Source organism: Hemiscyllium ocellatum, chromosome 39 (genome assembly GCF_020745735.1).
Source record: "Hemiscyllium ocellatum isolate sHemOce1 chromosome 39, sHemOce1.pat.X.cur, whole genome shotgun sequence".
Taxonomy (NCBI): Eukaryota; Metazoa; Chordata; class Chondrichthyes; order Orectolobiformes; family Hemiscylliidae; genus Hemiscyllium; species Hemiscyllium ocellatum.
Window position 1 is genome coordinate 39,062,785 of NC_083439.1, and position 17,034 is coordinate 39,079,818.

Sequence of the window (17,034 nt, forward strand, 5' to 3'; positions counted from 1 at the left end):
ACACCACATGCCTTCTTCACAGCACTATTTACCTGGGTGGCAAAGCCACCTCTTCTTCCCACCTTGACAGACAAAATGACACCCAAGGTACGGAATCTTAATTTGCTCTGTTGAATGGTCAGATTCAATATGTAATTGTCATCATAAAGATGAACTAAAATTAGAAGCTCACTTTGTTTTCCATATATTTATTGGTCACTGTGGACTTTGTACTGGCGTGCTATGGCTGCTAAGACATTGACCTCTGTCTGTCTCAGCCACAGTTGGGTCCAATGATCCCTTTTCAGAGAGATTAATTGTGTTGGGTGAAGGGTTATAGATCGTGTCTCTGGCTTTGAGCAGATAGAACAACACTGTAGAATGCTGTTTGTTTAGAGTGTACCAGTGGAATTAAAAAGGGTATTATGGCTAAAAATAATAATTTGATTAAACAAAATGGACAATTCTATTTGTTAACAGAGCCTTTCAGCTTCAACAGATCGGACAGATGTAACCATGTTCTGAACAGTGGTGATTAATTCCATCAAAGAAAAAAAAACAGATGCTATACCTCAAGTGAAGAACTTTATTCTAACTCCCAAACTTAGTTGTTAATAAATTTGCAAGCTTATAGACATATTGCCAGGTTACAAACTTATCACATTAGAACAGACTGCTGCAAAGTTCCTTTGTAGAATCTCATAAAACTGTTTGCACTAATTTAATAATGGGTTACATCTTCATGAAATTTACAACTTTAAAAAAATGCCTGTGCTCCAAGAATTAAGGAACGAAGAACCTTGAAGGCCTCAAACTAGAAATGAGCCAGGAAAGCTAATTGCAGATGATTGCACACAAACAAGGTCAGAGCAGGAGGAGTAAGGGATAGCAGCAGTGTCCAGAAATAACCAGTGACTGGCTCCAATGTTGCTTGTGGGGTCACTCATTTGACATTGGCTTTAATAATTTGTGGAGCTTCCACATTCACCATTCTGTATTTTTGTCACATTAAGACTGCACAATGTGGCTCAGTACAGGGCTTTACCTTTCAAAAAAGTGCCGGACTATCATCAGGAGAGCAGCATAGAAGACTGTCACATATAAATGGGAGGCCTTGGCATACACAAAGCCCTCTCTGTCCTCTAGATCGTTCCAGGTTAGATTTCGGGGAAGCCAGAGGTGATCCCACCAAAACCAGTCACTCAGAGTCTGCAACATTCTGTTGGCAATAAAACAACAATTAGTTGTAACATTCATTTAATGCCGTGCAGTGTAGATTTTACGCTCTTCAGATTCTACCAAATATTCTTACTCTGTATGTTGTAATCAACACCTAATCTATTCCCTGAGTATGCTACATTACTTGGGGAAAAATGTTCTTGAAAACTCTCTCTCTCTAACCTTGTTGCTATAGAAATTGTTAGAACAGAAATATTACAAAACATGGTCATTTCATTTATGCCCACCCAAAAGGATTGAGAATATAATACGTTCACTTGTAGGAACAATTAATGATATTCATTAATATTTAATTTTGAATTTAGAACAAACGCTTCCTCATAGATGAGCTAAGACCAGTCAATTAGTGAATGGTTGATGACCTAGCAATGAACAGATACCGGTTTCTCTGGGTCTTACACAGTAACTAGGATGCCTGGATTTCACCCAATCAGCCATAGCTCAGTGACTTACTTATTCTTCAGTTATTTTACACTAAGCAAATCACAATATTCTAACTTTTCCACCTTCTATGTTTAATGAAAGATTCAGACATCCAACCCAACTTCATATAAATTCACAGCACAACAGTGGCAACAACATATTTGCAACATGAAACAGCATTTGTTGGCAGGACGATTGAATTGAGAATCTAGGAACAACAATGGTTTGACTGCTGTGTAACGTAACTGGAATGAGGGGATACTGTGCACACTAAATCATACCTTATAGCCATTGGACACTGGACTCAATGAAATTTCATGACATCAGATGAAACATGGGCAAGAAAAGTTACCGTTGCTTATCACCTTCTTTCTGGGGAGCTTCCCTCTAATCCAATATGCTTGACTGTCAAGTAACCTCAAAAATGGCTAGGTATGCCACTTAGTTGTATCAATTGCAACCATCAGAACAGAAGATATAGAAGCAAAATTTAGCTAGCTGGCCCTCTTTCTGCCATTTAATTATAGCTGCTATGTTTCTTAATCCCATTCTTTTGCCTGCTCCCCATATACGTTGATCCCTTTGCCAATCAAGGACCTCTCTCGGTCTTAAATATACTCAACATCTTGGCCTTCATAACCTTCTGTGGCAATGAGTTTCACAGATTCACCATTTTCTCGTTCACAAAACTCCTCCTCATCTCAGTTCTAAAGGGTTGTTCTGGAGTCTGAGGCTTTGCCCTCAGATTCCTGTCTCTTCTACTTGTGGAAATATCTTTTCTACATCCACTCTATCAATGTCTCTCCGTATTCTCCAAGTTGCAATCAGATCTGCCCTCATCTTTCTAAATTCCAAGTACAGAACCAGAGTTCTCAAACGCTCCTCATATGACAAGCCCTTCATTCCTGGGATCATTCTGGTGAATCTCCTCTGGACCCGCACCAAGGTCAGCATATCCTTTTTGGAAAGTTGCAAAAGTAACAGGGTTGTTGTCGTGTGTGACTTCAATTTCCCTAATATTGATTGGAACCTTCTTAGTTCAAATAGTTTGGATGGAGCAGTTTTCGTCAGGTGTGTCCAGGAATGGTTCCTGACTCAATATATAGAGAGGCCAGCTAGAGGAGAGGCCAGATTGGATCTGGCGTTTGGCAATGAATCATGTCAGGTGTCAGTGGGAGAGCAATTCGGTGATCGTAATCACAACTCACTGACCTTTACTATACTCATGGAGAGGGATAGGAGTAGACAGTGCAGGAAAGTATTTAATTATGAGAGTGGAAATTACAATGCTGTTAAGCAGGAATTGGGGCACCTAAACTAGGAATGGACGTTCTCAGGGAAATGCATGACAGAAATGTGGAGGTTGTTTAGGAAGTACTTGCTGATAGTGGGACAAACCAGTCCAGTACTGAGGCAAGGAAGGGATGATAGGCTGAAAGAATCTGGGGTGATGAGGGATGTGGAACATTTAGTCAAGAGGAAGGTGGAAGCTTACATAAGGTTGACGAGTCAAGGATCGGACAGTGCTCAAGAGGGTTACAAGTTAGGACAAAGTGTGTATTGCAGATGCTGGAGGCAAGAGTAGAAAAGTGAGACTCTGGGAAAGCACAGCAGATCAGGCAGCATCGGAGGAGCAGGAGAGTCAATGTTTTGGGCATGAGCCCTTCATCAGGATCTCTCCTACTCCAAGATTATAAGATAGCCAGGAAGGAACTGAAGAATGGACTTAGGAGAGCTAGAAGGGGGAATGAAAAAGCTTTAGTGGCTAGGATTAAAAGGAAAATCCTACACTGATGAGGAAAAAAAAAAGAGGATGGCCAGAGTGAGGGTAGGGCCGATCAGGGATAGTGGAGGGAATTTGCGCCTGGAGTCAGAGGAAGTAGGGAAGGTCCTTAATGAATACTTTGCTTCAGTATTCACTACTGAGAGGTACCTTGACATTTCTGAGGACAGTGTGAAACAGGCTGGTATGCTCAAACAGGTCGATGTTGAGGAGGATGTGCTAGAAATTTTGAAAATCATAAGGAGAGATAAATCCCCTCAGCCAAATGGAATATACCCTAGGTTATGACAGAAAGTGAGGGAAGAGATTGCTGCACCTTTGGCAATGATCTTTGCATCCTTGCTGTCCACTGGAGTAGTGTCAGATGATTAAGAGGGTGGCAAATGTTATTCCCTTGTTCAAGGAAGGTAATAGGGACAATCCTGGGAATTACAGATCTCACGTCTGTAGTGAGTCGAGTATTGGAGAAAATTCTGAGAGACAGGATTTATGATTACTTGGAAAACCATAGTTTGATTAGAGATGGTTAGCATGACTTTCAGAGGGGCAGGTCATACCTCACAAGCGTTACTGAAATCCTTGAGGGTGTGACACAACACATTGATGAAGGTAGAGCAGTGGATGTGATACAGAAGTCTGGATACAGAATTGGCTGGCCCTTGCAAGACAGAGGGTGGTAGTAGATGGAAAGTATTCAGCCAGCCTGGAGCTTGGTGACCAGTGGTGTTCCACAGGGATTGGTTCTGGGACCTCTGCTCTTTGTGATTTTTATAATTGACTTGGATTAAGTAGTGGAAGGGTGGGTTAGTAAGTTTATAGATGATTTGAAGGTTGGTGGCGTGGTAGATAGTCTGGAGGGCTGTTGCAACAGGACATTGACAGGATGCAGAGCTGGGCTAAGAAGTGGCAGATGGAGTTCAACCTGGAAAAGTGTGAAGTGATTCATTTTGCAAGGTCAGAATACAGGGTTTTTTTTTAAAGATTACTTACAGTGTGGAAATAGGCCCTTCGGCCCAACAAGTCCACACTGACCCTCCAAGGAGCAACCCACCCAGACCCATTCCCCTACATTTACCCCTTCACCTAACACGGGCAATTTAGCATGGCCAATTCACCTAACCTGCACATTTTTGGGCTGTGGGAGGAAACTGGAGCACCCAGAGGAAACCCACGCAGACACGGGGAGAATATGCAAACTCCACACAGAGTTCCTGAGTTGGGAATTGAACCCGGATCTCTGGCGCAAACCACTGTGCCACCCGAAGGCAGGTTAAAGGCAGGATTCTTGGCAGTGTGGAGGAACAGAGGGATCTTGTGGTCCAACTCCATAGATCTCTCAAACTTTGCCACCTATGTTGATAGGGTTGGAAAGAAAATGGATGGTTTGTTGGCTTTTATTAGCAGGGGGATTGAGTTTAAGAGCTATAAAGGTTATGCTGCATCTCTACAGAGCCCTGGTTACCACACATGGAATAGTGTGTTCAGTTCTGGCTGCCACATTATAGGAAAAATGTGGAAGCTTTAGAGAGGGTGCAGAGGAAATTTATTGGGATGCTACCTGGACTGAAGGGCATGTCTCATGAAAAAAGTTTGAGGAAGCTAGGGCATTTCTCATTGGAACGAAGGAGGATGAGAAGTGACTTGATAGAAGTGTACAAGATGATGAGAGGCATAAATAGAGTGGATAACCAGAGATCTTTTTCCAGGGTGGGAACGGCTATCACAGAAGTACATAATTTTAAGGAGGAAGGTTATGGGGAGATGTCAGAGGTAGTTTCTTTACACAGAGCAGTGGGTGCGTGGAATGCACTGCCAACAGCGGTAGTAGAGTCAGATACATTAGGGATATTTTAGCAACTCTTGGATAGGCACACAGAAGATAGTACAATGAAGGGTGTGTATTTTAGTCTGAACTTAGAGTAGGATAAAAGATCAGCGTTACATCAAGGGCTGAAGTGGCTGTACTATGTTGTACGATGTTTTATATTGTACCATTCGAGACACAAGGCCCATGACAGCTTACAAAACATTTGTTCGAAATGCAGCCTGACCAAAGCCTTACACAGCCACAGCAGTATGTCCCGAATTTGTCTTCTAGCTCTGTTGAAATGCCTTCCTAATTGCAATCTGAGCCTGCATGTTAACCCCTGGACTAGAACTCCCAAGTCCTTTTGTTCTACAGATTTCCAAAGCCTTTTCTCATTCAGAAAATAGTCTATGCTTCTATTTTTCCTACCAAGGTGCATAACCTCTCATTTTCCCGCATTCTATTCCATCTGCCAATGCTTTGGCTAGTCCAAGTCTTTCTGTAGCCTCTCCGCTCCCCAAATACAACCAGTTCCTCCACCTAACTTTGTGCCATCTGCAAACTTAGTAACAATTCCTTCAGTTCCTTCATTATTGGATAACTTGAATAGTAGTGATCCTATCACCAACACCTGCAGAACTCCATTTTTCACCAGCTGACAGAAAAAGACCTCTTTATCCCTATTCTCTGCCTTCTGTCAGTCAGCTAATTCTCTCTCAATGCCAGTACCTTGCCCTTCCCATGATGGGCTCTTATCTTATTTAGCAGTCTCCTACATGGAACTTTGTTAAAAGGCTTTCTGGGAATCCAAATAGATCATGTCCACTGGCTCTCCACCTCCTTAAAAGAATTCTAAAATTTGTTGGCATGACTTTCCCTTGGCAAAACCAAGCTGACTCAGCTCCATTTTACCATGCACTTCCAAATACTCCTCAATCTTATTATTAACAATGGACTCTAAAATCTTACCAAAGAAATGAAACTGGATGGCCCAAAAGAAAAAAAATGAATGCCTAGGGGGTTCCCATTGAACAGAAACCCAATTTGACTTGCCACATAAATAGTGGCTATAAGAACAAGCTAGAGGCTGAGAATACTGCAGCGAGTAACTCACTTCCTGTCTCCCCAAAGCCTGTCCAGCAACTACAAGGCACAAGTCAGCAGCTTGATGGAATATGAGCCACTTGCTTGGATTACTGCAACTTTAACACTCAAGTTAACCATACAGGATACAGCAACCTACTTGATTGACATGCCCACAATCATCCATTCACTCCATGACAGGCGCTCAGTAGAAGCAATGTTTATTGTCTACACAATGCAATGCAGAAATTCAAACTTTTTTTTATATAGATTTTTTATTGGAAGTTTAACATTTTGACAAATTTACAAAAATAAGCAGAATTTTCAAGCACAAACATTAATATAAAAATAGATCTTAAATATATAATCATCAAAATTCAACTAATCCACAATCATCCAGAGTGTATAGTTGAGTCGCTTACATCCTTCAAACAAGAGAAAATGTTCTCTCATACACTCATAACAGTATGATAAAAATTAAGCTATTTCCAAACAATAAGAACAAAAAATTAAACATGTTTGAATGGAGATCTTCCCCCTTGTTCTCAGGGGGCCTTACTACCTTTCCAACGTTCCACCATATCCTCTCCCAAACAGTGTCCCACCCTCGATATAATACCGAGCTAGAGTTAACAGTGAGCGCCGCACCCCCACCCCTCCCCACCCATACCTGAGTATATCTGATAGTATCAATGCCACGTACAAACACACATAACTATAAAATTACAACTCCAACAGATTACAGTTAAGTATAATAACATAAGATAGCAAGGAAGACAACCCCGCTCCCAGAGGCAAAAGCAAAGTAGAATAAAGTATCCATTTCTCCCCACGGAGTGTGAGAGAGGCAAGCCAACGTAAATTGTCTCTTACGATTTATTTAACCGAGTCTAAAAGTTTCTTGGCCTCTTCTGGTGATCTAAAATTATACTCGGATCCTTCGTGGGTAAAGCATAACGTTGCTGGGTAGCGTAAGGTGTATTGAATATCTAAGTCCCTTAAACATTTCTTCACCTCATCAAACGCCTTCCTTCTTTGGGCCAAAGCCGGGGAGAAGTCCTGAAATAACATAATCTTGGATCCTTCATGGATCATGGCTTTAGGATCCTTTCCAAGCTTTCTGGAGGCATCCAGGAGTATCTGCCTCTCCCTATAGCTCTGCAGCCGGAACAGGACCGGGCGTGGGCGCTGGTTTGGGCCAGATCCGCGTACTGCGACCCGGTAGGCCCACTCCAGCCTTACCCGGTCAGTTTCAGCCCGCAGGTTTAAAAGCTGCGGCAAAAATCGCTCCAGAAATGCTACTAGCTGTCCCTTCCCTTCTTGCTCGGGAAGGCCCAGCAACCGAATATTTTTTCTCCGATTTCTGTTGTCAATATCATCGATGTAAATTTCAAAGGTTCGGATTCTCTGCTGGAGCTTTCATACCTGTTCTGCAGCTGTTTGAGCTGCAGCCTCGGAGGTCGTGGCCTTTAGTTCCGCCCCCTCCACTCGGCCCTGTAATTCCCCGATGGTTTGATTCTGTTTTTGCAGCTTTTCTTCGAATGCATTCCAGCGTTGTCGGGATTCTGTGATGAAATCGACGAGTGTCGATTCCAATCTGGCAATCATCTCTATAAGGCCCATTTTTACATCAGCTGCAGCAGGAGGAGAGGAGGGTGGGGGAGGGGTCTTTGTTTTCTGAGAGCTGCGGGGTCCCTTCGATTTACTCATTATCCACTCAGTATTAGACTGTTTAAATATAATATTCAGCAGCTAATTAAGATTAAAGAAATTTTTTGGGTGGTTTGGCAAGTGTGGTGGGGACAGGAAACCCACTTTGCCCAGGTTTTGGGAAGGGCTCTGTAGACTCAGACTTGCTGAGTCGCCGCCATCTTGGATCTCCCATTCAAACATCTTTAGTCAGCACCTTCTATGAAAATAATCATCCACAGAGACAAGAGAAACACCACAATCTGCAGATTCCCCTCCAAGCCAGTCCCCATTCTGACTTGGAAATATATTGCTACTCCTTCACTATCATTGTGTCAAAATCCTCGAATTCCCCCTCTAAGGCATTATGGGCCTTGCAACAGCTCATGAGCTGCAGTGGTTCAAGAAAGCAGTTCACCACTACCACTTTCTCAGTGGTAACCAGGACAGGCACTAAATTCTGGCCAGCCAGTGACAACATCACTGAGATCAATTAAAAAGATCAAAATTAATGATTCTTGCTGTCAATTGAACAGTGCGCAGCACCATTTAGATATATACTTTTGTGAGTTTTGCCTCATACATTATTAACCTGATGCGTCAAAAGTTATGTCATCCCTGGCAAACTGTGGGGATAATGGTTTCAAAAGATTCAAATTATTTATTACTAAGATTATTGTGTGCAATTCACAGTCACAGACACATATCTGGGCAAGTATCACGCTCTTCAGTCACAAGAGATGGGCCGACTTCGACAAGTATGATTCCCTTCAAGTGATCAGATTTAGGAGGCCGTCCAAGATTTTCATATCCTCAGGTCCCATGCTATGTGACTTCATAAGCATGCCTCTCAAAGACACGCTGCATTCTTAAAAAGATACATGACTGAGACATAACACAATAAAACAAAACATGTGGTGACAGGGAGCAAGTGATATTTGTACCATGCAAATTCTGACCATTAATTCCAATAAGATTGAAGAATGTCAACACTATTCAGGACAAAGCCATCAACCTGGCCAACATTCTCATCACTGCCACCTTAGCATTTACTTCGTCCAATGTCACAGTGGCAGCAATGTCTAACATCTACAAGCTGCACTGCAGGAACTCAAAAATCCTTTGACATTACCTTCCAGACATGTGACCTCTATCATCTAAAAGGACAAGAGCCTTCATAGGTACATCACCTCCAAGATCGCCTTCCAAATCACACATCATCCTGATTCTGAAAGACATTGCCGTTCTGTTTTGTTGGGTCAGATTCTTTGAACTTTCAACCATCACCTTTAGCATAATTAAGGGTGGCAAAAGTGCTGACCTAGCCAATGATGTCCATATCCCATGAATGAATAATTTAAAAAGTTCTGTGGGTCTTGTTCACATTGCACCAAATTCACACATCACTGTGCTGTCAGAAACTGCTTCAGTTGTTATGAGTAAAAAAAAAGTACCAAAGTTCCTGTATGCAGTTCAGTTTGAACTTTGATTCATAGTACAAGTTTTAAAGTAACTACAACTCGCTGATTATGAATAAGACAAACAGAACTCAAATCCAATCAGAAGGTAAATAGCAGGTGCCATCCTGGGCTTAGTCCAGCAGCAAGGTTAAACAGAAGCTAAGTCAGTATTCAGAATCACAAGGAGAACTGGGTGTAGACACACAGAAACTACATCATGCTGACATATTCTCACCAGGAAGCATGTGCTAAATGGTACATTTTTACGTTGCCCCACACCAGCAGCTGATGGCCAAGGCATCTTTAAAAATGAAATCATTTTATGTAGAAGTCATTCAAATTTATATAAAACACATCAAATACAGACTAATTCCAAGAGGTGCCTCTCTGAGAGGTGGGGGGGGGGGGTGATTTGGAATGCAGTATATTAAAATTCATATAAATTAGGTAAAGATGATGTAACTGCTCACTTAACAAAGTCACTAGTCTTCACTAGAACATTTGAAGAGGGATGTTTGGGGTACAAGGCTAAAGAGCTCTATACTTGAAAATCTACACACAGATATAAATAAAGGAGTTGTGAAAATACACAAGGAGTTGAACAGTTTTACTGAATGCTAAGAAGTAACCAGTTCATGCAAAGTGCAGGTGCAAGCATCCATATTGTCTAAAATAATGGTTCTGAAAGAGTTAATATTGCAAGTTGCATTAACTCTAGCAAATCTGACAATTTAACAGTCTTTGGGTGAAGATAGAGAGTTGAAAAGTGTGGCACTGGAAAAGCACAGCAGGTCAGGCAGCATCCAAGGAGCAGGTTAGACAATGTTTCAGATATAAATCCTTCATCAACTCTCCTGATGGTTTAACCAGAGGGTCACCATGCCTCACACGAGGGAAAAGGTTGAGGAGCATTCTTCATGGTCAGAGTCCAGGTTCCAGTTGGTGCAGGAAATGAATCTACACTGTTGGCATAATTCTGAATTGCAAACTAGCCAACCGAACTAACTGGCCCCTGCAGCTTAGTAGAGAGGGGAGGTATCAAAAAAAAACAAAGGACTTCTTCTGTACACCATGAGGTGTTGTATTTTCCACATGAAAGTCTCTGGCTGCATTTTGGGAGAGAGGAAGAAAGGCTGAGAAACCAAATTGAATTAAGTGGTGTCAATCAGGACAGGACATTGGCTTTCGCAGATGAGAACATCACCTGCTTCCATTTTAAATCAACATCTTCCTCATTATTTAGAAAGACCCGAGATGAACCTACCTGGCCTGGAATGCTCTCCTGCCCACACCCCAAATCAAATGCATACATCCCTGTCTCTTTCCACGATGTCCGTTGTTGGACAGACAACATGGTTAGCAGAACTTAATGACAGTTGCAGAAATGTCTGTTTGCAACCACTCCTCCCCAAACTGTAGAATCTTCTATAACGACAAACCCTCCTTTGCAGTTCCCCACTATGCATTCCCTTGCTTACTAATGTCATGATATGGACTGCACTCCTTCAAGGTTTCTTTGTTCCCTCCATATCAAAAGATGTGCAGGTTAGGTGGAATGGCCAAGGGAAATGCAGGGTACAGGACAGGGTAGGGATTTGGCTTGGGGTTGGATGCTGTTCAGAGGGTCAGTGTGGACCTGACTGGCCAAAGAGCCAGCATCCACACTGTAAGGGAAGCTATTATTCTCATCCCAAATCTCCAGCTGTGCTGTCCTGAACAGGGAAGGCTAGGAATTGATCTCACTAAGATGTTTAAAATTATTAGCATTTGTTACAATAAATGGAAATAGTACTCTAGGAGAGGCCAGAAGAAAACGACACAACCTCAGTGTTAGAACCAGATTATTTCAGGGATGTTGAGGAAGCACTTCTTCATTCAAAGGGTAGTGTGTGATGGTGGTGCTCCTTTAACAAGGTTATGGGGTTCTTGGTTTATTTTTCCCAGGGTGGTCAGAAAAGCAGCGATTCTGAAAGGTCTGGCTTTTAATAGGCTTTAAGGCCAAGTTAATTATAGCTAACAGATACTGCCTCAGGCAAAAGGCTTATGTTTTAAAAAAAACTTGTACAATGAAAGGGGAATGCCAGTTCTCCCAGCTCAGCTTTTCCCCGATTTGGTTTGGTTTTAGCATTCCGGCTGATCACTGAAAGCAGTCAGACAATTTTGTGGCTGCTGGTCCAAAATACAGCTACATGAAGAGGCTTCCATCTGTCTCTCCTCGAAGACCTTGTGTGTGATTTTACCTTTTGTGTGAAAGGGTGTTTACAGGGATTGTTGCAAGTATTGGGAACCAGCATCGTAAAGTTTGGATAATCTGTTGAGTTACAGATAGGTGAAGTTATTCTATATTTTGTTCTCTTTTGTTTGTGTTTCATTAATCTTGTAAATAAATTCTGTTTGTTTAAAACTAAGTGGTTTGACCTACTGCATCCGTCCTGGAATATCCACATTATACCTGCTTAAAATAACCAGCAAAGTTAGGGTCGAGGTTACTTTCTTGAAATGTTTTGAGGGGGTCTGGCCTGGTTCATAAAAAGTAGGAATCTGGATCTCTCTCCCTTCAAAGGCTGCAGTTGACTGTATGACATGAATGGCCTCTTCTTGTCCCTTAGGGAGACGAGAAGAGTCATGAGACTGCATTTCTGCAACAGGGTCAAAGACAGTGAAATAGGTAAACATTTTCAATGCCATTCCCCCAGAAATATTTGCCTACTTTATGCCAAAACAGCTGATTGGGAGAATCAAGCAGAAATTCAAACCTTTGGATTTTTTCTTACTGCAAACTGTTCACCTTTTGTCAGACTCTCTCATGATGGGTCCTGAAGAAGTGTTACACCTGAAACGTCGACTGCTCTATCTCCCGATGCTGCCTGACTTGTTGTGTACTTCCAGCCTCCAGCCTGTCTACATCAGATTCCGGCAGCTGCAGTTTTGTTTTTGTCTCTGTCTCATGATGGAGCCATGGAAGTGAGACAAAAGGGGAAGGAGTATTTAAAGTAACTGACATCCCCCCCCCCGTATCAGCAAAATGAGAGCAGGTTCATAACTGCAAACCAAAAATTGGGAGATCCACAAGAAACGTCTTTCAGATTCTGGATTACCAGGAGGATAACAAAGAATGCGTCAGAGGTGGAGAAGGATATGGAAGCTAGAGAACTTGCAGAGGTAGATAGTGATATCTAAACAGAGGAGGTAATGCTGGATGTCTGAAAACATAAAAGGTGAAAAAATCTCTAGGAGCTGATCAAGTGTACCCTGGAACTTTGTGGAAGTGATTGCAGGGAGCCTTGATGAGATATTTATATCATCAATAGCCATGGGTGAGGTGCATGAAGATTGGAGGTTAGCTAACGTGGTGCCATTATTTAAGAAAGGTGGTAGGAAAAGCCAGGAAGCTACAGATTGGTGAGCATGACCTCAGTGATGGGTTGGAGGGGATTCTGAGGCACAGGATTTGCATTTATTTGAAAGGCAAGGACTGATTTGAGATAGTCACCATAGGTTTGAACGTGGGAAATCATGTCGCACTAACTTGATTGAATTTTTTGAAGAAATGATGAAGGAGATTGGTGAAGGCAGATTGGTGGGCTTCAGCAAGACATTCAACAAGGTTCCACATCATAGACTGGTTAGCAAGATTAGATCACATGGAATACAGGGAGAGGTAGCCACTTAAGATAGGGTAGTGGTGCATGGTTACTTTTTGGACTGGACGACCGTGACCAGCAGTATGCTGTAAGAATGAATGCTGAGCCCACTGCTTTTTGTCATTTACATAAATTATTTGACTGTGAATATAGGAGATATGGCTAGTAAGTTTGCAGATGTTATGAAACTTCAGAGGGTTCAGAGAAAAAGATGTTGTTAGGGTTGGAATGTTTGAGCTGCAGAGAGTGGCTGAATGGGTGAGGGCTACTTCCCCTCATGCATCAGAGACTGCAGGGTGAGCTTATAGAAATTTATAAAATCATGAGGGACATGGATAGGGTGTATAGTCTAAAGTCTTTTCCTCAGGGCAGGGGAGTCCAAAATCAAAGGCAAAGGTTTAAGGTGAGATTTAAAGGGATGCAAGGAACAATGTTTTCATGCAGAGGGTGGTGCGTGTATGGAATGAGTTGCTGGAGGAAGTGGTAGAGACTGGTACAATTGCAACATTTAAAAGGCATTTAGATGGGTATATGAGCCAAATGCTTGTAAATGAGACGAGATTAATTTATGATATCTGATCAGCATGGACTGATTCTGTGCTGTGCATTTCTGTGACTCTATGTACTAAATAAATATTTTGCTTCTATCTTTACCCAATTAGAATACGGCGATAATGGCCTCGTTGAAATTTAGGTGTTGAGCAATTGAGCAGTATAATGATAAATGTGCTCAAAAGGCTAGCAGTACTCAAGGTAGAGAAGTCACCAGGCCCAGATGAAACGCATCCTAGATTTCTGAAAGTTAAAAAAGGAGAAAAATCACAGACCTATTGACAGATGTTTTCTGTCCTGAAAAGAGGATTAGACCCAGGGGACTGGAGGATTGCAAATGTGACATCATTGTTTAAGAAAGGGAAAAAAGATAACTCAAGAAACTACAAATCTGTCAGCTTGACATCAATAGTGGGAAAATCAATGGAGGCTATAAAACGAGATTAGGTTAAATATACAGAGTTATTACCAGATAATCAACACGGTTTTGTCAAGAGCAGATAACATCTGACAAATTTGATTGAGTTCTTTGACGAAGAAACACAGGCAGTGGTATGCTGTGCATGTTGTTTATTTGGACTTTCAGAAAACATTTGATGCAATGCCACATGGCAGGTTGGTTAGTAAATTTGAAATTCTTTGGATTAATGGGTCTTTGACAGCCTAGATTAGAAAGATAGGGAACGGTGGTAGACCAGTATTTCTCAGACTGGAGATGTGTTGAAAGTGATGTTCTCTAGAGATGGGTGTTGGAAGCCTTTTTATATAAAGTGATGTAGAGATGTGTGGTGAGGGCAAAATCTCTAAGTTTGCAGGTGATACTCAGCTCGGGAGAATACTGAGTCATGAGGATGCCGCTGAGTGACTTTAGAGGGACAGTGACAAGTTACCCAAATGTGCAGACACTTGTCAAATGAATTTCAAAGCAGAGAAATGTGAGAAAATGTATTTTGGTAGAAGAAACATAAACACTATAGACTTAATGTTCCACCTTCGAGGGGAGTACATGAGTATAGGAGCTTCAGGGTTCACATGCATAATTCTCTGAAGGTGGTCAGGCAAGTTGAAACAGTTGTTAAGGTGGTTATAAAGTAGAGGTATAAGAGTATTAAAGTAGGGAAGTGATGCTACGCATCATACAAATCACTGGTTAAACCATGTTTAGAGTATTGCATTCCATTTTGGATACCTTATTTAAAAGGAAAGATATCAAAATTCTGGAGAAAGTACGAAAGGAGATTTACTGAAATGGATACCAGGAATGAAGGATTTTAGACACAAGCAAAGATTTAAGAGATTTGCCTTATACTCCTCGCAGCAGAGACGATCAAGAGGTGAACATTATTGAGGTGTTCAAAACTATGAACAATTTTGATTTGGAGATGCTGGTGTTGGACTGGGGTGTACAAGGTTAAAAAAAAATCACACAACACCAGGTTATAGTCCAACAGGTTTAATTGGAAGCACACTAGCTTTTGGAGTGACGTTCCTTCATCAGGTGATGGTGGAGGACTCGATCGTAACAGAATATATAGCAAAATTTTACAGTGTGATGTAACTGAAATTATACATTGAAAAATTGATTGTATGTTAAGCCTTTCATCCATTAGAATACAGTGATAGTTTCACTGCTTTCACGTGTAAATCACAAATCCTTTTTAAAAGTTGCATTCTCGGGTTAGCTGTTAACAATGGTGATAGCTGGAGAATATGTTGAAGGTGTTCGCCCCCTGTGTTCTCTGTCTATGCCATGATGTTTAGATTGATTCAAATCTAAAAAGTGAGATAACAGAGTTTTACATAAATTTCTGCAGTTTTTGAGCTCAGAGTTCTACATGAATATATGCAGCTTTTGAGCAAAGTGCAATGTATTGCACTTTGATGAAGGAGTGCTGCTCCGAAAGCTAGTGTGCTTCCAATTAAATCTGTTGGACTATAACCTGGTGTTGTGTGATTTTTAACTATGAACAATTTTGACAGTCAGGAAAGATATTCTGTGTTGTGGTTCTGTTCGCCAAGCTGGGAATGTGTGTTGCAGACATTTCGTTCCCCTGTCTAGGTGACATCCTCAGTGCTTGGGAGCCTCCTGTGAAGCGCTTCTGTGATGTTTCCTCCGGCATTTATAAACATCACAGAAGCACTTCACAGGAGGCTCCCAAGCACTGAGGATGTCACCTGGACAGGGGACTAAACGTCTGCAACACAAATTCCCAGCTCGGCGAACAGAACTACAACAACCAGCACCCGAGCTACAAATCTTTTCCCAAACTTTGAAAAGATATTCTGTTTCCAATAGTTGGTATCTGAGTAACTGAGAATCATAATTTCAAGATTATCGGCAAGACAAGGAGTGAGATAAGGTGACATCTTTACTCAGAGTTGATAGGATTTGGATTGAGCTGCCCAAGAGTGTGATGGAGGCGTACTCATTAGGAGGCTTCAAAAGAAAAAGCTGGATGCAGAGTTGAAAGTGAAGGAGTTAGAGGGCTGGAGAGTGGGACCAGCTGGGTAACTCTTTCCGGAGCCGGTATCTACACAATGGGTGTCGAACGACCTCCTGCTGTAAGATTCTATGATTTCAAGTGTTTCGACTCCGAGCGAATGCTGAAAGTCCTGGGATCACTTAAGAGGTCACTAGAGGACAGGATTCTCCTAGCGTTAGAATTCCGACCGGCGATACGAATCCACAGTGATCTGGTGCTCGGGCTTTCTTGAAAACGTCCTTGCCTGTCCTAGATTTTGTTATAATGTTTCCCGAGCTTGTTTTGGAAAGTTTCCACCCCACCCCCAACCAAACAAGGTCAGTTGGAGCGTCAGTAACGAAGGTTGGAGTTTAAACCCCTTATATCGATAAGTTAAGGAGTTAGAAATCAACGTGCCAGGCCTTTACAGAAATTGCGGCCTGGAACCACTCTTTAAACAGGAGAGCTCCGCACACACAAGGAGTTACACATCTGTAAGCGGTTTATAATTTCAAAACCCGTTTTTCAGGTTAAACAGCGAGATTAACCCGCTTCCTCGCCATGAAGTTGGCTAATCTAACCCCCAAAACACAAACCATCCCAACAACTCGGACACTCACACGAATTACATGCAAAAAAAAACTGGCTATCATTGAACACTGTGCCAGCTCAGGGAGCAGGGGCTAATTCAAGAATTGTCTTATTTTCGAATGCAACAATTTTCCGCAGCGGATCCCAGCGAGTTCTTTTCCCAAGTTTACAACTGGGTTGGTGAGTCATTTAATTTAAGTTACATTCCTTGTTGCTAACTCAACAGAAAGTCCCCACCTCTCGGAACTGGAGTTTGGTTACTGCTTAGACCCGCGCATTCATTCTTGCAAAATCACTGCGTTACTTCACACATTAACACCAC

At 41.9% G+C, this 17,034-nt stretch overlaps 1 protein-coding gene across 2 annotated transcripts in view; it reads right to left on the reverse strand.

The window, feature by feature from the left end:
- Positions 1-17,034, reverse strand: part of cers3a (ceramide synthase 3a) — a 91,177-nt gene that overhangs the window by 73,503 nt on the left and 640 nt on the right. For both annotated transcript variants that reach the window (XM_060853246.1, XM_060853245.1), the window contains exon 2: positions 1,025-1,198. In XM_060853246.1, the coding sequence (XP_060709229.1) occupies positions 1,025-1,197 (173 nt within the window). In that variant the 5' untranslated portion in view covers position 1,198. The remainder of the gene's footprint in view (positions 1-1,024; positions 1,199-17,034) is intronic.